The sequence below is a fragment of the Vitis riparia genome, chromosome 12 (genome assembly GCF_004353265.1).
Source record: "Vitis riparia cultivar Riparia Gloire de Montpellier isolate 1030 chromosome 12, EGFV_Vit.rip_1.0, whole genome shotgun sequence".
NCBI classification, from domain to species: Eukaryota; Viridiplantae; Streptophyta; class Magnoliopsida; order Vitales; family Vitaceae; genus Vitis; species Vitis riparia.
This window is the reverse complement of record NC_048442.1, coordinates 3,234,173-3,254,750: the sequence shown is the minus strand read 5'-3', so window position 1 is coordinate 3,254,750 and position 20,578 is coordinate 3,234,173. Positions and strand designations below refer to the sequence as shown.

At 36.1% G+C, this 20,578-nt stretch overlaps 2 protein-coding genes across 3 annotated transcripts in view; one reads left to right on the top strand and one right to left on the bottom strand.

The window, feature by feature from the left end:
* Positions 1 to 489: 489 nt before the first annotated feature.
* LOC117927105 (WEB family protein At1g75720) lies at positions 490 to 1,627 on the bottom strand. Its single transcript, XM_034846512.1, has one exon. It carries the CDS (start codon positions 1,623 to 1,625, stop codon positions 996 to 998), a length of 630 nt encoding a protein of 209 aa, XP_034702403.1. The 5' UTR covers positions 1,626 to 1,627; the 3' UTR covers positions 490 to 995.
* Positions 1,628 to 5,528: 3,901 nt separating this feature from the next.
* Positions 5,529 to 20,578, top strand: part of LOC117926240 (DExH-box ATP-dependent RNA helicase DExH7, chloroplastic) — a 98,941-nt gene continuing 83,891 nt past the window's right edge. For both annotated transcript variants that reach the window (XM_034845322.1, XM_034845321.1), the window contains exons 1-10: positions 5,529 to 5,831; positions 9,206 to 9,311; positions 9,451 to 9,644; positions 13,500 to 13,553; positions 14,230 to 14,380; positions 14,466 to 14,878; positions 15,254 to 15,472; positions 17,646 to 17,757; positions 17,914 to 18,111; positions 18,813 to 18,892. In XM_034845322.1, the coding sequence (XP_034701213.1) occupies positions 5,544 to 5,831; positions 9,206 to 9,311; positions 9,451 to 9,644; positions 13,500 to 13,553; positions 14,230 to 14,380; positions 14,466 to 14,878; positions 15,254 to 15,472; positions 17,646 to 17,757; positions 17,914 to 18,111; positions 18,813 to 18,892 (1,815 nt within the window). In that variant the 5' untranslated portion in view covers positions 5,529 to 5,543. The remainder of the gene's footprint in view (positions 5,832 to 9,205; positions 9,312 to 9,450; positions 9,645 to 13,499; positions 13,554 to 14,229; positions 14,381 to 14,465; positions 14,879 to 15,253; positions 15,473 to 17,645; positions 17,758 to 17,913; positions 18,112 to 18,812; positions 18,893 to 20,578) is intronic.

Genomic DNA, 20,578 nt, shown 5'->3' with positions numbered 1-20,578 from the left:
CTCAAGAAAGAAAATCATACCTAAAAGGGAAATCGATTATTATAATTAAGCATTAGAAGGTCTACCTGTTAATTGGTACCATTGAGATGATAGGAAAAATAGTCACGGGAAATAATTATCTAATTTATGAATAAATGCATATATTTTAAAATATTTTTAAATTAATGATGGAAAATAAAACTAATTTATAAAATTTGAAGTTTTTTTCTATATTTTTTCAAATTAATGAACCATAACCCACTTTTCCTAAATTTCTTTCAAAAAATATTTTTAATAATTTAATATGTGATTTTTGGTAATAAATTTAAGTTTTTTTTTTTCCTTTTTTTTTCTTTTGTAATTTTCTGAAGTAAGGAAACAAATATATGAATAAGTAAATAAATAAAGCCTTTTGATCAAAAGCTTCACCTATTTTTTCACACTAATTTTTAGAATTATATTAATTTCTAAATATGATTTTGTTCCATAAAAAACAACATAGAATCTCTTAAACATTTTTGAAAAACTTCATCATACGTATAAAAGTACATCAAACAATTACAATTACAAATAAGTTCACAAGGTAAAACTTGTACACAAAAGTTACATGTATTTTTATCTCTCAAAAGAAAAGAAAAAAAAAAAAAAACCATCCACACACGCACAACCATTTCTCATCATGTGATATCAACCTTCATTTTTTTTTTCATCTTCTTTACAATCACATAATGAGAAATTCAATCATAAAAAAATAAAAATAAAAATTATCATACATAATGTTAAAACACGAGCAATCCTATTTTTATCATCTTTTTTATCGACTTGTTATACATGGAGATGATGATGATGAAAAATTAATTATAAAAAAAAATAATTTTATAAAAGTTTTTCTTGAATCATCGTCACCCATCAATTAACAAGTAATAAAAATGATGATAAAAATTTGAAAAAGGAAAAAAAAAAAAAATTCCTAAACATACATATTGATAGTTACTTCATGCATGCCTTCAATTTATTCAAAGGTATAGTTGGGAGGCTGGATATAGAGGATTGTGAAGTGTAGTTGATGGCCCTTTTTTCCAAGAAAACAAGTCACTCACTAGAGGAATGATAGGCTTCTTCTTCATCTTCTTTTGCCTCTCCTTTTGATTTCTTCTACCTGGCCTCTCACTTAGGCTCAGTATCTGAGCCAATGTTGGTGATGGCCCCTCCCTCCTCCTCAGCGCCACCGCCTTTGCAGCGGCCGCCGCCTCCGCCTGCGCCATCCTCGACATGTTCTTATGGAGCTCCGCGTTCAGCGACGCCAAGGCCACCTCCGTCTCGGACTCTCTCTCCTTTAGTAGCCTCAGCTCCACCTTTGTCTCCTCCAGCTCAGCCTCAAGCTTCTTCACAGTGCTCACAAGCCCATGCTTTTCTCCATTTTCGTTATCTTTTAATTCTCTGTCGTCGTATCTGATGATGGCTTGTGGAGTTCTTGGAGGGGATTCGTGCTTGTAATAGAAGGGCTTTGGGGAGTGCAGCTCTCCGGCGAGGAGACGCTCACCGAAGATGGCGACCGCCTCTTTTACAGAGCGGAAAGGGCGGGAGGTATCGACGGATGAGTGGTGGTTTGTGTTTGGGGCGTGGGAAAGTTGTGGGGTTTCCATGGAGGCGGTGGGAAAATGAGAAAGATGGTGTGTGAGCTCATGGAGTATAAAATATTTGATGAAGGGTTGGTTTGAGTTTTCTTTGCTTTTACTTTAAAGGGTTGCATAGGTTGGAGACTGTTGTTTGAAGGCTAAGACAAATTTTCAAGAGAGACCTGTTACCTAATGGGTAGGCATATGTAATGTATGTCTTCATATAGGCACACACAAAATTTGGTTAATTTTGTCATGCCATGAAAAAAAATTAATGCTCTCATTATCCATTGATGCTCATGGGTTGATTAATTTGAGCTCCAAGTTTCATTATATATAAACACACAACCAAAAAAAAAAAAAAAAAAAGGACTAGACATTGTTTGTTTGTTTTACTTTAGAAATAAAAACTAAAGAATTGTTAAGTATTAAGTTATTTATTTTTATAATATTTTATTTTTATTAAGTATTGAAAGGTAAAAAATATATATATATTATTTTTATTATTTAAAAAAAATTAAATATTTTGATTTTTTTTTGTTTAAATAAAAATTTATAATAAATCATGAAAAATTAGAAAAACAAACAACTTAAATCTGAAAGCAATTTACTTTTACCAAAAAGTTAAAAGAAAAAAAAACAAATAAACAAACACCCTCCAAGTATATGAAGCAATATAATCACTACAACAAAGATGACAAAAAAATAATAATAATAATCATATTTATTTAATGCGTTATAAATATACTCATCTCATATATAAGTTGATGATAAAAAAGGTAGTGATGATAAAAAAAGAAGTGAAAATAGTAAAAAAGTAAAATTTATTTTCACTTAAACAATCCGAGGTTTGTTGTAAATATACTTAACGATCATTGATTTCAAATTTTGTATTATCACTCTTATAAATTTATTTTATTTATAAAAATTATTTTTCAGAAAGATTTTGGGTAAAAAAAAATTATGTGTGTGTTTAACGATTCAATAGAAAATAAATTTTATTTTGTCAATAATTAATTTTATACATGAAATATATGTATATGGATATCAATTGAAAAGTTTGAATCCAATGATGATTTAATACATATATGCTAAATCTTAGTGGGTATCAATAAAACTAACCCAAAAAGTAATGGGCATCAAAATGACACTTAATATTGAATTATATAGAAAAGTGTGAGCCATGTGAATGAATTTGTTGCTAGAATGACTTCTTTCAAACATTCAATTGCCACTGATAGGTCAAAATCTAAAATTTATGAGCTACTACATAAGGTTGGGACAAAAAAGTCTCACACCCTTGCTTTAGAAAAAACAAATTGTCATCTGTTAAAAAAAGATACAATTACTTTGTATATCGCAGATGATCTCATTATTTTTTATACTCAACTTCGTTTATTTGTACCTTATACTATCATTTAATGAATCAAATCTTAAGAAAATGATAAGAGTACTTATTTTATACCTATTGAAGTTATAATATCGAACTTTAAAAGTATAAGATGAAATCTAAGTGATTGGATGATGATACAAATTTGTGAGACTAAGGTATAGATAAATGATATCAAAACACAAAAGAATAAAATGCAAATGTTGTACAAAATAATGAGACTAAATTATACCATGCAATACATTGTGATTGTGATTGATGTTTGTTTTTTAGTGGTTTACATTTTGGTACACCAATGGGAATTCAAATTTTATTATACATTCAAATAGCTCATATTAAGATTGCAACTCAACAAGTTGGGTTGGGTTGAGAGTTAACCCAAACCCAACCTGAACGTGAAATGCATCAACTCAAAGTATGGCTCAACCCAACTTTCAATCTGAGCTCAACCTATGGTCAAATTATTATTTGGGTTGAATTTGGGCCATGCTCGAGTTGATTAAATGATGGTCAGGTTGGATCGAGTTCATACCTTTCCCATTGAAATCTATTTTTCCGTCCAAACTTCTCCTACATTGATTAGGAAAAAACCCACAAAAAACCATAATTGTCACTCCTATTAGGAATGGAATGAGGGAGTTTTCTTTGTTTGCCTATGCTTATAACTTCTTACTATTATGGATAGCCCAAAAATGAATCCTATTCCATTCCACTTTTCATGCTTTTAGAAAGGAGGGATGAAGTGCTTAACATATTCAAATCATATTTAATCCATGCTCAACACTAGAAGTCTAAAGGATAAACAACAAGAAAGACTCTAAAATCGCCTTTCTCTTTAAGAAAACTTGAGATAGAGATGAAAACTTATTGGATTTCATACCTATAATAAAGTACATGGAAAAAAACTTATTTGAAGAAGGAGGCAATGGAAGCTTTTAAAAGTGGTGGCAACGTTGAATGACGGTGATAGCATTGAACGTGATACAATCAGGAGCTAGGACTTATGTTGTGGGTATTTTCAATTTTAAGAGTTTAAGACTTTTTCTTCTTTGTTGAAGAATAGAAGACAAAAAGTAAAAGAGTATTTTTTTCGAGTGATACATACATATATATATATATAGTTTGGGTTCAGGTTACTCAAGGCATTGGACCAAATCCAACTCAAGTTAAGAAAAATGAACCCAAGCCCAACCCGATTGACATAAAAGGGTGCTTAAACCCACCTAAACAGTGGGTTAGGTTTGAGTTAAGTCAGGTTAGCCCATCCAAGTTGCAGCCTTACCTTAAACTATAAGTTGGGCATGATAGCGAATATAGGAATGACAATGGGGCGGGTTTGGGATGGGTCATTCCCATCCCATTCCCGCACCCGATTATACAGTTATTTCCCATCCCCGACACAAACCCGTGTCGGGGCAAGTTGATTGGTTCCCATCCCCGTTAACAAAAGAATTAATAACCCCATCTTCGCCTCGTCCCGAATGTCCATTGAGCCCTAACCCTAACTGGCAATGAGCAAATCTCATACCCAAATGCACTTTCCTTTCACTGATTATGATAATATACCAAATATGAAAAAATAATATCAAAGTTGAAATTAACACCACAACAATCAATAATTTTAAGCCCATAGTTAGCTTAAATGATTCAAAATTAATGCAAAAAAAAAAAAAAAAAAAAAAAAAACCATCTGAACCATTTACAATAGAATAGAATGAAAACTAAACCAAACAAGAAAATGGGTCAATATCAGTCATGGATGTGAATCCCTCTTTAAACCAATCTTTGAACCAAGACTTTATCAAATCCACTACTTCAAAGGCTTTCGCGTTCCTTTTGTGTTGTGCTCTCGGACAAAGACTTCAAGGTGATGCTCTAGATGATTGTGTTGCACATATTTAGGGCAAGGAGATCGAAGTTTGTGACTAGTTTGATGTCGCGAAAGAGGAATTTTGGGCTTTGAGGCTAAACCAAGAACAAGATGGAATTGATTTAAGAGTATTTTAGTTGGTGTGAGGGAGGAAGAAAAAGTAGTATTGATCCTGGAGATAGGGTTTCAAGCGATGCATCAAAGGAAGAAGAAGAAGAAGAAGAAGAAACGACTGTCGGAATTAGGGCAAATGGGAAGAATGAAAGACCATTGTATCAAATGAAGAAGAAGAAGAAGGAGCGACTGTCAAAATTATGGTAAATGGGAAAGAATGAAGTATATTCGGGTCGGGACGAGACGGGGCAAGGCGGGTTGGAACAAAATCCATACCCGTCCCAAACTCGATTCGGGTTTTTAAAATATTCTCATACCTGACCTATACCTGTTTATTATATTTTACACCCGTCCTAATAGGGGCGGGGCGGATTACCCGATTAGCCTAAAAAATTGCCATCCCTAAGTGAATAGGTGCCGTAAAATTTTCTTTCATAACTATGGGAAAAAAAGGGTCAAGATGGTAAAAAACAAATCCCATTTTCTTCACTGAACCGCCCGGTCGATCTCGCCAAACCGGTTCGCGGGTCCTCCAAATACAAAACCACCATGTTCTGATTCATTCTCTCCCATGGCTCCCAAGAAGAAGCAGCAGCAGAACAAGCCTTCATCATCGAAATCGAAATCGAAATCCCAGACATCCGCCGGTCCGAAGCTCCAGATTTCCGCTGAGAACGAGAACCGCCTCCGCCGCCTCCTCCTCAACTCCGGCCGTTCCGGACCGGCCTCTTCTCCGGCTCCGGCTGATGACACTCTCTCCAAGGCGCAGAAGGCGAAGAAGCTTCGCTCTGTATACGAGAAGCTCTCTTGCGAAGGGTTCTCCAATGATCACATCGAGCTTGCTCTCTCTGCTCTCAAGGTAAATTTGTGGCCTGTTTGGCTCCCGAGACAATGATGGAAAATGTAATAAATCTGATACGGACATTGTGTTTGTGATTTGTTTCGGGTTATGATAAGCGAAAGACTTGCCTGAACTGTGGCTAATAGTTGTATTATGCTCAATTTGCTTTCGGATTGTTCTCAAGGCCATTCATGAACATCTTTGGTTCCCCAGAAAATGAAGGAAAAAAAAAAATGAAAGAATGTTAGCACGGATGTTATGTTTTATTTTCTTTTTACATTCTTTTTTGCTGTTGGTTTCTGAGAAAAGAAAAGCTGCTTCAACGGAGGATATCAGTTGTATTAGGCTCAACGATCTCTCCCTGCCTGGTTCATGAGAAAATGAAGGAAAAGGAAAAGGAAAAGGATAAAAGGGAAATCGCTGAATCTTATGTCTCATTTTGTTTCAGTGAGGAGTGGGTCAATGAGCTGCATTAGGTTTATAATAATGCAAAATACAACGATTCAAAATTATATGCTTTTATTGGAAAGTTCATTTCTATATTTAGTCATCAAGTAAACTGAGGGGAATAATGTTTACAAATTTTTCAGCTAGTTATCAGGTGTTGCATATTTATTATATGCATGATCTGGTTACTGACAATGTAGGAAAGAGAAGAAAACTAGAATAAGCCTTACTAGTAAATGAGTAAATCTAGTTTATTAGTTTGTGCTTTCATGGATGAGAACAATGCATAAAAAAGGCTTCAACTTTTCCTTTTACTTTCAATAGTTTGGTATTGGAAACTACTATTTGGTTGCCAAGAGAATGAATAAAGTAAAAAGAAAGAAAGAAAAAAATCTAAGTGCCAGCTTAGTAGCAGTAATGGGAACTACTTTCTGTTGCTGAAAATAGAAGTGAAGATGAAATGGAAAGTTTTAAAAGAGATTACGAGGCAACTTCTTATTTTGAAATGTTTTTCATGATTTCAAAGGTCCAAGCACCATTCAATACAAACATGTTCATCCCTTTTATTTTCAAATATCATAAGGTTTCTGAAAAAACCATCTTCATTTAGCTACCAAACAGGCCACTATTTTTTCATTATGTCTGAATGGGAAGTTCACAACCAGCGGTAATAGAACCTATAAAGATTCACAATGCCATTTTTTTTTTTTTAATTTCTTGTTTCTTTTCTTTTTCTCAACTAGCAAACATAAGGCCTAATGTTAAAATTTTTGTTAGTTAGTCAACAGATATTGTATGTTATGTGCTTGGAGAGCTGCAAATAGGTTGCTTGTCTTCTTTTACATAAGATTCTATTAGTTAATGATCAAGTATTTTTTTTGATAGGCAACCGAGAATATATTAAAGACACCAAAGAAAAAGAGGGGGGCACACCCCAAGTATACGGGAGGTATACCAAGGGAGCCAACAAAACAGAAACACACCAAAAGAGCATAGGAGACACACTCCCACTAACTAACACACAACCAGTCAATAAAATCTACCCAGGAACTAGGACCCTCTTGAATATGTAGGCGAATCCAGTGGAAAAGGGTACAAATAAGAGAGTCCTTCAAAGCTTGATCTGAGCATTGAATCCCATCAAAGTATCTTTGATTCCTCTCTTGCCAAAGAATCCAAAACAAGCAAAGGGAGTCCTCCAAATCTTTTTTTCTATTTTTGCTAACAAAACTCCCATGCCAAACCCTTTTAGCAAATCTTTCACAGAGAATGGGAGGACCCAAGAACAGCCAAAGAGAGAAAATAACAAATGCCAAAGACCCCTTGTCTTTCACAATGGATTAGCAAATGATTAGCTGATTCTTCTGAATTCATGCATAAACAACAATGGTTACTAACACTCATCCTCTTCTCTTAAGTTGATCTAAGGTCAAGTATTGGATTGGTATGCTATGTGCTTGGATACTAGTGAATCGGTTGATCATTTTCTTTTGCATTGCCGATCAGTATTGATTCTTTAGAATAGGTTATTTGAGGTTGCTGGGATTGATTTGGTTCCTTCTACATGTGTTGATAATCTCTTTTAGGGCTTTGGCAGTCATCCTAGAGATAGGGGTTCATTTGAATGTGGTTAACCTATCCTTGATCTGGTTTATTAGGAAGGAGAGAGATGCTAAGATTTTTGAAGACAAAGGGTGGTTGATTAGACTTTTGAGATTTAGTTTACTTCCTCTCTTCTCTTTGGACCTCCATTATTGCCTTTATGGGCACTCCTTTGAGCTTTCTTCTACTAGATTGGAGCCATCTTGGCTACTCTAAGAGATTAGGTGAGAAGATTGCAGTTGATTGTGGTGTAGTGTTTGAGACTTACTCTAAACCTATTGGCGCAGGGTTAGACATTGAGGCTTATTAGTGCTGTTGGAGGGTTTGTGGCAAGCTAAAGACTTGGGCTTTTCTAGCTTAACTGTGGAGAGAGATTCAATAATTGTTATTTCTTGGGTGTGCAATAGAGGAGAGATTTGTGGAAGTTTAATGGATCACCTCACCAAAGTTTGAGAGTACCTTGTCTATTTTTTTTATTATTTATTTTTGGAAGAAAGGAGGTTGTTTTCTGCACTTAGCTAATCAAGTTGCAGAGTTTTGGCCACTTTTTACTTCCTTGCTTGTGAAGTGTGTTTTCTTCAATTGTACAATGTTTTTCCATCTTATGCTATGCAGTTTGTATTTGTCATTTCAGTACAATGAATTTGTATTATTTCTAATTATTTTTAGATATAATCATCAGGTGCTGAATATTTATATGTTCAGTTGGTTATTAGGAAAATGTGGGAAATGAAAAGAAAGCTACTATAAGCCTCTAACTGTAAAAGACAAAGCTGAGTTGAAAGTTGATTATTTTGTAATTGCAGGGATGGAAACAATGGGTAAGATAAGGCTTAAAGCTTTCCATTTCTCATCTTTCGTCATATTTGCCTTTTATGTCTTTGAGTGTTTCTCTAAACCAAGTTTCCTTTTTTTACTGATTTTGGTTCAATTTGTTCTGATTGCTTCAGATCTATTTGTGCAGGTAATAGCAATGCTCTATTTTGGTTCTTATTAGTTTTTATTATTTCTAATGTGTATCATTTCATTTGATTGAATAGTTAGGTTGTATTCGAGCCTGTTTCTGCCTTTGATGACATTACTGTTGTTTTATTTCGATTTTTTTGCACCAAATTGTAAACTTCTGTTTTCTAAATCAGTTTTTTTTTTCCCAATCTTGTCCCTACAATTTATTTCTAGTCTTATATGATAGTTCTCTTTTATTGGCTTTGTTTATTTTTTTATATTGGAATTCTTTTGGGTTGTTTCTGATTTTGTTGGCTTGCTCATACTAAGATTGGTTCATTTCATTTTGTTTCTTATTTTTTTCAAATTAATTTGTTGTCTTTGGTTGCATTAAGTAGGAGGGTGCTACATTTGAGTCTGCTCTTGATTGGTTATGCTTCAATTTGTCAAGCAATGAACTTCCTTTGAAGTTTTCAAGTGGGACTTCCCTTCATGCAAATGAAGGTATTCTGAAACTCACTCTGAATTATTGGTATTATACAGTAAAATTTCTTTTATGAAAATGCATAGGAAGTAACTCTGGGTTCATGTGATCCTTGATATATTGATTTACGGACTCTGAGGACTAATTGCAATGCTGCAGGAGGTTCTATTGGAATCATATCAACTGCACGGGAAGATTGGACTCCATCTGTGTATTCTTCAGGTAACATTGAGGATGATGAAGTGTCTGGAATTTCCATTAGAATCAAGGGGCGAAGGGATGATGATAGTGTAGATTCGCGCCAACAATCTCAAGCAGATTGGATCAGGCAATATGTTGCACAACAGGAAGAGGTACTCATGTGTTTTGGGATATACATCTTCTGCAATCCTTGTGTGACAAAACTTTTTCTTGAGGATTCTCTCTCTTTCATAAGATTTTTTTTTTTTTTTTAAATTTTTCATTATCATTATTTTGTTTTATTTTATTTTTATTTTGTGTGTGTGTGTTGTGTGAAAGAGATAAATTTTCTAGAAATTAATTGAACAGATGACATTTTTTCTAGAAGAATTTCCACAAACTCCTTTTGCCTAGTTCCCATTTGTGAAGAACAATATTAAATAGCTGTAGCATGCTTTCTATTAACCTCCATATTTGCAGTCTAATTATCAGTTTCTTTTCTAAAATTTTAGGGAGAAAAATGACAAACTGGAAAATGGTGAAAAACCCTTCTTTACTTGGTTGATTGCAAGCACAAAGTTAAGGGTGTACTTAATGCTAGAGTGAAGCTTTGGGAGGAAAAAGTCCTATTCAAATGAGGATGAGGGAAGTTGCTAGGGGTGGAAAAAGTTGGTTTGTTATGGAGTCCAAGTCGTTTGAGCTTTTGGTTGAGGATGTGGGAGGGAAGTTGAAAGGGTGTATTTGGGAGAGATGCAGAGGTGTTTCCTCTTGGACTAGATTTGGGGAGGCAAGTTTATGATGCTTATTGGACGGTGTTGAGGCCTGTTGTAGAGAGATTGATAATAGAAGATGGGTTCTTGACTGGGAGGAGGGGGGTAGGAAGTATAGGCTGGAGCGCCATTCAAACGAGGCAGGAAGGTTTATTTTGTGCTTTGTCCGAGATCTCGAGACAAAAAAATTCAGCATCATTTTTCCAGAAGGGAAGGGGCTGTCCGGTGGATGGAATACTTTGGCGGAAAAGTTGAGAGGCCTTGGAGTGGTCCCTGCTGGAGGCTTAAAGGAAACTAGAGTTCCAAAGGTTTCATTGAGGGAGAAGGGGGTTCCAGAGATTTCTTTGAGGGAGACGGGGGTGGAGACAAGGACCTACGTAGATGCTGTAAAGTCGAAACCGGGAAGAATAGGTGATTCAGTCTGGTTAGAGTTGGGGGAAAGTGAAATGTGAGGAAGGTTGGAATAGATGAAACGGTGTTTGGTGGGGTAATTATTCAACTCCTTTCCCTGAGCTGGATTTTGTAAGGAGATGAACGCATCAACATTGGCTTTTAGAGGGGAGAATGAGCATTGTTGTGCTAGGCAAAGGGCTCTAGCTGTTTGAATTTGAGTTGCCAAGTGAGGCTGAATGAGTCCTAGCTAGAGGCAAAAGGAGAATTAAGGAGAACTTCCTTTTCTTAGATAGATGGAACCCAGAGGTGGGGTGCTTCTGCAAGGATTCCTATGCTAAAGAGGCTTGGGTGAGGGTGTTGGGTCTCCCACTCCATCTGTGGAGTCGGGAGGTGTTTAAAAAAATTGGTGATGGGTGTGGAGGCTTTATTACAATAGATGAAGACACAACTTTTTTGACTGAGCTGCAATGGGCTAGGATCTTGGTGAAGCTGGCTGGAAGGGATTTACCTAGCACTACTCAGATTGTGGTGGGGTCGGGGTGTTATTCCATTCAATTGTGGTGGGAAACACCACCTTGGTTTGTGACAATAAAGCAACAATTAATATAGCATATGATTTGATTGAATATGATAGAACCAAACACATAGAAGTTGATCGACACTTCATCAAAGAGAAGTTAGATGGTTGACTAATTTGCATGCCTTATACTTCAACAGTTGAGTAATTGACAGATGTTTTTACTAAGGGCCTACATAAGGGGCACTTGAATAACATAACTTACAAGTTGGGTATGAAAGACATTTTCCAGCCAACTTGAGGGGGAGCGTGGAAAGATTGGTTGAGATTCATTGCTGAAAATTACGAAGGATTATCCATATTGAGAATATTTTAGAATATTTTATTGTTTAGAATATTTTATTCTTTGAATTTGAATTTTGATTATTTCTTGTAAATATGTTATTCCCTTAAATGGATTTAGACCATTGTATCTATAAATATGATTGTAGATCCTATGTATATTGAAGCAATGAGAATTAGAAATTCATTCTTAATTCATCTTTGTGTTCAAGATGCTAGGTTTTGAGTGTTATGGTCTCTTTAAAAAGCCTTCCTTGTACAAGGCCTCTTGGCCCAAACAAACCCACCCCAAACCACCCAACCCATTTTCTAATAAAGGAGTTCCTTCATTCTCCACTAGGCCTCTACACCACCAGGCATCTTCACTACGACTACCAAAGGGAAAACATGCTCCATTCAGATTTTCAAGGCCTAACTCCTCTCTTCCGGAAGCATCCTCCCCTTGAATATCCTTAAAACACACCACATCCTTGAATATCCTCAAAACACACCACGGCCTTGAATATCCTTAGAACACACCATGCCCAAACAACCCCTTTGACTACTAGTTGGACTCCCACAATCATTATCACCTCCTGAGCCCTTTGCAACCACCTTTTGGGAAACATCAGTTGCCTCACCTCCAATCGCCTTATTTCGACAACTTTATTGATCCCTTTTGAGGTGGTAACTAATTAGGGAGAGTTCCAGATCTTTTTCCTATAGAGAAGGAACTTAAGGTCAAGATTTAGCAATGTGACAGTCTTTGCCTTATTATGAGTTTTTCTTATTTCCTTCCTATTATTATCTTTTCGTTTGTGCTTTTATGTCTTGATAGTGAAATTTTCCATTAAGTACAACTGTAATAAAAAAGTGTTAAGATATTCATATCAATAATTACCACCTTTGTTATGTATCTTCAAAGGTTAACATTGTTTTAAGCATGGTTTTAAAACCAGACCAGACCGGCTCGTCTGATTGGTTCGATCGCCAACCGATCATGGTTCTGGTCCGGTCCGATGAATTGGGTTGGAGAGTGGTTGAACCGAAATCGGACTGATTGAATCAATGGTCCGACTAGCGAACCAGACGGTTCCCTCCGAACCATCCGATTCAAACAATATTTTTTTTTTCCCTAGCAACCCCTCCTGCATAGCTGCCTTAGCTGCTACCTCCCATTGTCGCCGGCATTGAACTGTTGTCGCTGGCCACTGGTCAGTCAAACGTCGCTCTCCCGCTGGAAACCACCCCCCAACAAAGCCCCCCACCCAACCCCTGGGCAATCCTTCATTTTTGGCGGCCTCTCTTTTCCCTTCCTTTTTGGATATTTTTAAATTTTTTTTTTATCTCATTATTATTTATTTTCTTTTATATTTATTATTTTTTTGCTTTATGATTTTTAAAACTTATGATTTGAATTTAAATTAATGAAAACATTACAATTTTAAATAAATTTCTGATTTTAAAATAAGTTTTTGATTTAAAAATAAATTTAAAAATTTAAAAATTATTTAAAATTATGATTTTAATTTAAATTTCTAATTATAAATTATTATTTTTATTTTTATAATTGTTTTTAATTTTAATAATTTATAAATTATATATTTATGATGTCATCGGTTCAACCGTAGTTCGACTAGTGAATTGTGAACCGATTAGTTTCGGTTTAATGATCGGTCCGATTCTGAAAACATTGGTTTTAAGTATTGGTGCTATATATCTAGCTAGAGTTTGTATGCCCAAGAAACAAACATTGCCTTCTTGAATGTTTTAGTACCATTATATCATGAAATTTATGCATTTTCTCGTTCATTCACTTGCTTTTTATAACTCTTTCTTGGATTAACTTGATAATTTTTTGGTTTGATTAGCATTTTCCAGAAGATCTTAATCTTGTGCATTTTACTTGTCAAATGTGCTATTGACGCTTGCTTGACCATGTTTCTTCAAATGTTTTTTCTTGTAAACTATTATGGAAAATGGTTGGTTCCATGAAAGATTTAATCATAGTTCTATATCATTTTCAGGATGAATCTAAAACTTGGGAAGATGATGCAGTTGATGACTATTCCACCAAGAAGGTACTTTTAAATCCTTTATCAGCATGTTAAAGGAAAATTCTAGGAGTTCTTACTGTAGCAGAGCAATGTGAATTTTCCCTGCTGGTGAATTACCATTTTGATGTTTCCTATGAAGGAAAAAGGGAAATGTTATTCAATGTGGTGACTTTAGACCTTTCAGTTACAAAACCTTCATGGTTCTCTTGCTCTCTGTAATAAAGTAGCAATGTAGGCAGAAAAGCATGGTAATTTGTGAAGCCATGGGTTGTTTAACTTTTTCAATTTGGGGAGCTGATGTGATTGATTATAGATTTATAATAATTCTTATGCTACTTGGGTGATGAATCTTGTGCTTTTGCTATTATTCAAAAACTTTTGGTTGGTTATCACATATTTGATATTGTAGGAGGCTCCAGTTGATTTCTCCTGGAACACATGCCTTCAAAGTCCCATATAATGAAAAGACATGCCTGCTTTTTATTATATTTGGGATGCATCTTTTTCCTCTCCATTTTTTTTTTTCTGGAGTAGCTTGTGTTCAAATGAGCATTCCTCTTGTGCGGACAATTTCTTTTTGTTTCAGGATGATTTCCGCCAAGATTTTGTTTGGTTTCATAACTAAAGTGATAGAAATAATGTGCAAGCCAGCATGGTCCATATGATTCTGACCAAGCCCTTTTGCTCTCTATGTTAATAGGTTGCTGAACCAAGGTCTTATGAAACAATTGCCAAAGAGTACCATGCTGCACGGTTGGAAGCTTTAAGTGCTAAAGAGAAAGGGGACAAGAAAGGCCAGGAACAGGCGGGCCATATTATCCGCAAACTCAAGCAGGAGTTGTCTGCTCTAGGTTGAGCTGAATTTATTTTGTGACTTATTTGAAATTTCAGTTACTGAATGGATTTTCTCATGTGCTATGTGAATTTACTGAGCAGGACTATCAGATAACAGCTTGGAATCAGGATTCAGGTATGAGCATGCTTCTGGTTTTGCATCTGAAGACATGTCTTATAATTCTATGCCTGAGAAACACCCTGAGGCAATAACATTATGTGAAGTAGAAGGTGGCTCTGTTATGCATCCGAGTGAATCAACTTTTGATGGAAGTATAAATGAGTGCTTCAGCTCCACTGAGCTTTCAATGAATTCTGTTTCCTCGAGTGTTCCTTTAGAGGAAAGGATTGCCGCACAAGAGGATTCAGGTGATGTAGAGCTTAGTAATTTCTTTGAAGATGCTCCATCCAGTGAAGTCTTGCCTCATGAAGTCCTGAAACTACAAAATAAAGAAAAGATGAAAGAACTATCTAGTGGGAAGAATTTGGAGAAATTAGAGGGTATCTGGAAGAAGGTAATCTCTGCAATGCAATAAGCTTGTAAGGTTAATATTTTATTGTGCTGGAGGAGATTGAACAATAAGTCATCTGATGCATGTCTAAATACATAGTGATAACTGCAACAAAATGAATTTGGATGCTAATATTATCCAATGCATAATTTGATTTGATTTGATTTGGTTCATATGGCCCCCTTTTGCTCATATTTTTTGTTCACAGTTTATTAGCTGGTTGAAAATAAAACACTATAATTCTTCTTATTATACTTACAGTTGTGTGTCTTAGTTACCCTTTCATTTTGGTGCTTACAGTGCCTTTTTTTTTTTTTCTGTATAATGATTGTCGTCTAATCATTCTGTCACACTGTGATATGGTTTAAAAAATGACAGGGTGACCCCCAAAAAATTCCTAAGGCTGTTCTTCATCAACTATGTCAGAGGTCAGGCTGGGAAGCACCGAAATTCAACAAAGTGCTTGGAAAAGAAAATGGTTTCTGTTATGCTGTCAGTGTACTGCGTAAAAGTACTGGGAGGGGTAAGAGCCGAAAAGCTGGAGGGTTGACTACCCTTGAGCTTCCTGACCAGCTTGAAGCTTTTGAATCTGCTGAGGTACTTACCCCAGTGCCAATTCAATATACATGTTCTTTCCCTGCATTTGATGACCATTTTTCCATGCATAAATATATTTGGCAGATTATCTTGCTGTCAATTCAACATAATAGCTCGTTTTGACATTTCTTGATCAAGTGGTGTGTTGAAGCCATGCCGTGGGTTCACTATGGTAGTTCTTGTAATAACATCTTTAGTTAGGTATTTCTAATATTTTCTAGGAAAACTATGCTTTTGTTAAAGAGTATGATATATATTATGCACCCGAATCTTACAAGCTTAAGCTTTTAGGAGAGTTGGTAGTTCAATATGATATCGGAGTCTTGTTTGACATTAGGTCATGTGTTCGAGCCTCATCGCATATTTATTTCTCCAATTTATTGAGTCCTCATGTAAGCCTAAAAAAGGTTGATTGCGGTATAGTTGTGAAAGGTGCGCCTAGGTGTGAGGTGACACGGAGCAGGCTAGTGTGTGCCTCACCTGAAGTTAGGCGCAACTCATTCACAAAGGCGAGACTTAAGGTGCTAAAGGCGTGTGCCTCAAGCCAAGCGCCTCAAGCCAAGCGTCTTGAGTTGTTATAGTTAAAAATTTCACTATTCAGCTATTCTTAGCCATTCTTTTTTTTAGAATCTTAATTTTGTCTCAACTTTATGGATTTGGAGATTGAGGACCTTGAAAGACTCATGACATCCCTCATGTGAGAGCATGGTCATCGACCTCTTTAGGATTTTTCTCAATCAAAACATTCTTCATGGTTTTGTCCAATATGTTAGATATAGTTCCTTTTTCCTTAGCTAATTTTATATGGAAATCTAAAGTCCCATCTAAGGTCAAAACTTTTACTTGGTTAGTGGCATACAAGAAGGTAAATACTAACAATATACTACAAGTGAGAAGACCTTTAATTCCTTAGTCTTGACTAGTGCATTTTATGTAAGGGAAGTGGAAAGTCGATTGATAATCTCCTTTTGCATTGTCTGATAACTTTGGGGCTTTGCTACTATCTATTCAGATAATTCAGAATTGGTTGGTTCCTACCTAGGAGTATATGCGATATGATGTTCATTTTATATAGGGGTTTGGGGAGCTCCACTAGAGGAAAAACCCTTTGGCAAATTGCTTGTTTCACATTGCTTTGGATTGTGTGGCAAAAGAGAAATGCTAGAATTTTTCAGGATAAGTTGAGGATGTCAGAGAAGTTATAGGATTTATTTCACTTTTTTTCCTCTTTATGGGCCCCATGTACCAAGACTTTTAAAGACATTCCTTCTAGTGTTATTCAACTCAATTGACATTCAGTATGTAGATCAAAAGGGTTTGGACATTGTTGAGAGGAGCTTAGTTAGGATTTAAGGAGACAACATCTTTGTATATTGTGTTGTAATTTAAACCTTTTTTGTATAGACTCCTTGTATAGTGGAGAAGTTTGACCTTTACTTGGTTAGTGACGCACAAGAAGGTAAAAACCAACATGTTACAATTGAGAAGACCTTCAATTCCTTAGTCTTAACTGGTGCATTTTATGTAAGGGGAGTGGAGAGTTGATTGACCATCTCTTTTTGCATTGTCTGATAACTTTGGGGTTTTGGAACCATCTATTAAGATAATTCAGGATTGATTTGTTCCCACCTAGGAGTATGATGATCATTTCATATAGGGGTTTGGGGAGCTCCATTAGAGGCAAAACCCTTTGGCAAATTGCTTGTTTCACATTACTTTGGATTGTATGACAATAGATAAATGTTAGAAATTTTTAAGATAAGTGGAGGATGTCATAGAAGTTGTAGAATTTACTTCACTTCTATTCCTCTTTTTGGGCCTCATGCCCCGAGGCTTTTAAAAACATTCCTCTTAGTGTTATTCAACTCATTTGACATTCAGTGTGTAGATCAAAAGGGTTTGGACATCATTGAGAGGAGCTTAGTTAGGACTTGAGGAGATGACATCTTTGTATATTGTGTTGTAGTCTAAACCTTTTCTTTTAATAGATTCCTTGTATAGTGGAGGAGTTCAATTATATTTTGATTAGGTTTTTGTAATTGTGGGGAGGACTCCTCATCCTTCTCATGTTCTTTTTAACCTTAATAAATACATCCTTTGTTTCTAATCTTAAAAAAAAGAAAAAAAATACATGCACATGAGTATCACCTAAATTAAAATATTTTGGTTGCAGGATGCTCAGAATGCAGTTGCAGCATATGCTCTTCATCAGCTGTTTCCTGATCTTCCTATTCACTTGGCAATTACTGAACCATATGCTTCATTTGTCATACAATGGAAGGAAGGTGAAGCTTCTTTGGAGATGTTGAATTCTTAATTTATTTAATGTTTAAGCCTTCTTCATAATATTAATATAACTTTTTATAATAATTTTAGTGACAGTCTACAAGTGATGTTATTAGTTTTTTTTACTGCTTCTTATAACGCTTGAAAGTTTACAGGTGATTCATCAATCAGAATAGAAGATAGTGAGGAAGACCGAAGGGCTGGTTTTGTAAATTCGATATTAGATGCTGGGGATTCTGGATCTACTGCATTTGTTGATGTTACAGATAATTCTCTTCCAAAAAAGTTCCAAATGCCCCAAATTGAAGAAAATAGAAATTTAAATGCTGCTGGTCCAGATCTGAAGCCTGGGAGTATGTTCATGGGCTTTGCATGTGCCTTATATTATTAGAAGCATATTCACTTCTCTTTTGATGATCAAAATAACAGCCAAACATGTAAAATAACATAAAGATACCAGTCATCGTCTCAGAAGAAGATTTGATATGGAATATACTTTTTGTCTTCCTTCCGGGCTTCAATATCCAGAGTTTCATGGGTTCCTTCTTAACATTTGGTGTCTTCCTGTTTTTGTCTTCACATGAGGTCAGATGTGACTTACGAGTGGAAGCCACCTCCTTTTGTTTACCTAAAATTTTAATGTTCATCGATGCACTTAGCCTTGATGAGATGGGTACAGAGATTTGAGGTGAAACTTTTAGTCATTCACTTCAGTCTGGTGGGGCTTCCGTTTTCCTGGTTATCCAGATTAATCTATTTAGGGAGAAAATTTCCTAGTGAGTGGACTACCACTTGGATTTTATCTGGTGTCATTTACAACTCCCACCTTGCCTGCCCCTGTTGGCTTGGAGTTTTTATGGAGCATTTTCCTTTTTATGTAGAGATATAGATATAGATGCTATTGGGTGCAGTCTCTTGAGAGGGATCTCTTGACCTTTGACTTGTCATCACTCACCCTTTCTCTCTTCTTGCAATAAAATTTTCAACAAAATATTATAATCTTTTTATTTCCTGTTAGATTTGTTTCTCTAAGTTTTTCAGTGTTATTTTGCAGGAGTTGGTAATTTTAAAGAAGCAGAGAGTTCTTATCTGAAACAGGAATACGAGAATAAAATGAAAATTGGAAAATATAAGGTTAGTATCTTCTTGTTTTTATTCCCTTGAGAAAATACCTCGGTGGTGGGAATTTAGGTAGTATCTCACTAGAATCAAGGTTCATGCATCTCATAAATTGGCCTTTTGTTTGAATTTACATACCTGGTATGGGTTTTTTGGAGGGGATTGGGGACAGGTGAAGAGGCTAAATGTCATTAGAATTGCATCAGAGAAATATGGAGAGGTTCCAAGGCCACCCCCTGCTGTGGGCTGGTGGACACCAGCGCATCCTTCCCTTGGTCCATTATGTTTTTTTTTTTGATAGGAAACCACGCATGAATATATTGATAGAAAAAAAATAGTACAAAAGGAGGATGAGAAATCCTCCCGCCAAACGTAAAACTAAACAACACAAAAAAATAACAAGACACTACACCGTCCCATTGGAACTACACACTGCTAGCCAATCTAGTTGTAAAATGTTAAGGGGAATGCCCTTAAAACCCGCGGAACAAAAAGCCCAAAACGAAGCGAGGAAATGAATGGAGTCCCAAAGGTTCTCTGAATTTCTAGCTTTGTCCTCAAATATCCTAGCATTTCTTTCCTGCCACACAACCCAAATTAAAGCTATGCACGCGTTTTGCTACAAAACTAACCCTCTCTTGGACTTGCCAAAACCTTTATAATTGATGAACATCATGTCTGAAATGCTTTTCGGAGGAACTTGATCCATCTTGGCTAGTTGAAATAGTCTGTGCCACAACCCCAACGTCACAGAACAATGAAGGAAGAGATGATCTGCTGATTCTCCTTGCTCCATACACAACTTACAAATGTTAGGGCTAAGAGCTTTGTGGGGTCTTCTCAATTGTAGCAAGTCATTGGTATTTACCTTCTTATGTACCACCAGCCAGACAAAGGCCTTAACTTTGAAAGGTACTTGAGGTTTCCATACAAACTTAGTGGGGAAAAAAGGAGATGAATCAGGCATTTGAGACAAGGCTGTAAAGAAAGACTTGACTGTAAACAATCCTGAAGACAATAAGGACCAAGATCTCGCATCTGAAGCGGAAGTGGATAAATTCATACAATCTAGAGAGCGCATGAGGCGTTCTAGATCTTCTATCTCAGAATCGATTAGATTACGACGGAAATTAAAGTTCCATGAGAAAGGCCGAGCCGAACCGAGAATTGAAGATATAGGAATATTTTTATCCGTTATTACTCTAAATAGTCTTGGATATTGGTCTTTGAAGATTTGGTCCCCCCACCATAAATCTTCCCAAAAGCGAATTCTTTCCCCATCTCCTACGACAAACCGAGTATACTTGGAAAAATCCTGAAAGACTTGTGCAATGGCCTTCCAAGGACAACGATGTGACTACCTGACTAAAGTGTTGGCATCCCAACCATTTGAGTGTGTCCCGTAGATGCTAAGAATGACCTGATGCCACAGAGCTGTACTCTCCCTAGGAAACCTCCACAACCATTTCCCTAAAAGAGTGCGATTCCTTAAAGGAATCTTCCCAATCCCCAAACCCCCTTTTACCCTCGGCTTACACACTGCATCCAACTAACAAGATGGTCTCTTTTTCCTTCCCCAACCCCTGACCAAAGAAAGTCCCTTTGCATCCTCTCAACTTTTGCAGCCACTGAAGCAGGAATCTTAAACAGAGAAAGAAAGTAGCTAGGGATGTGGGATAAGCATGAGTGTAGGAGAGTTAT

What these genes read in the sequence shown, in the direction of transcription:
- LOC117927105 (XM_034846512.1), bottom strand. Translation starts at nt 1,625, where the DNA reads ATGGAAACCCCACAACTTTCCCACGCCCCAAACACAAACCACCACTCA.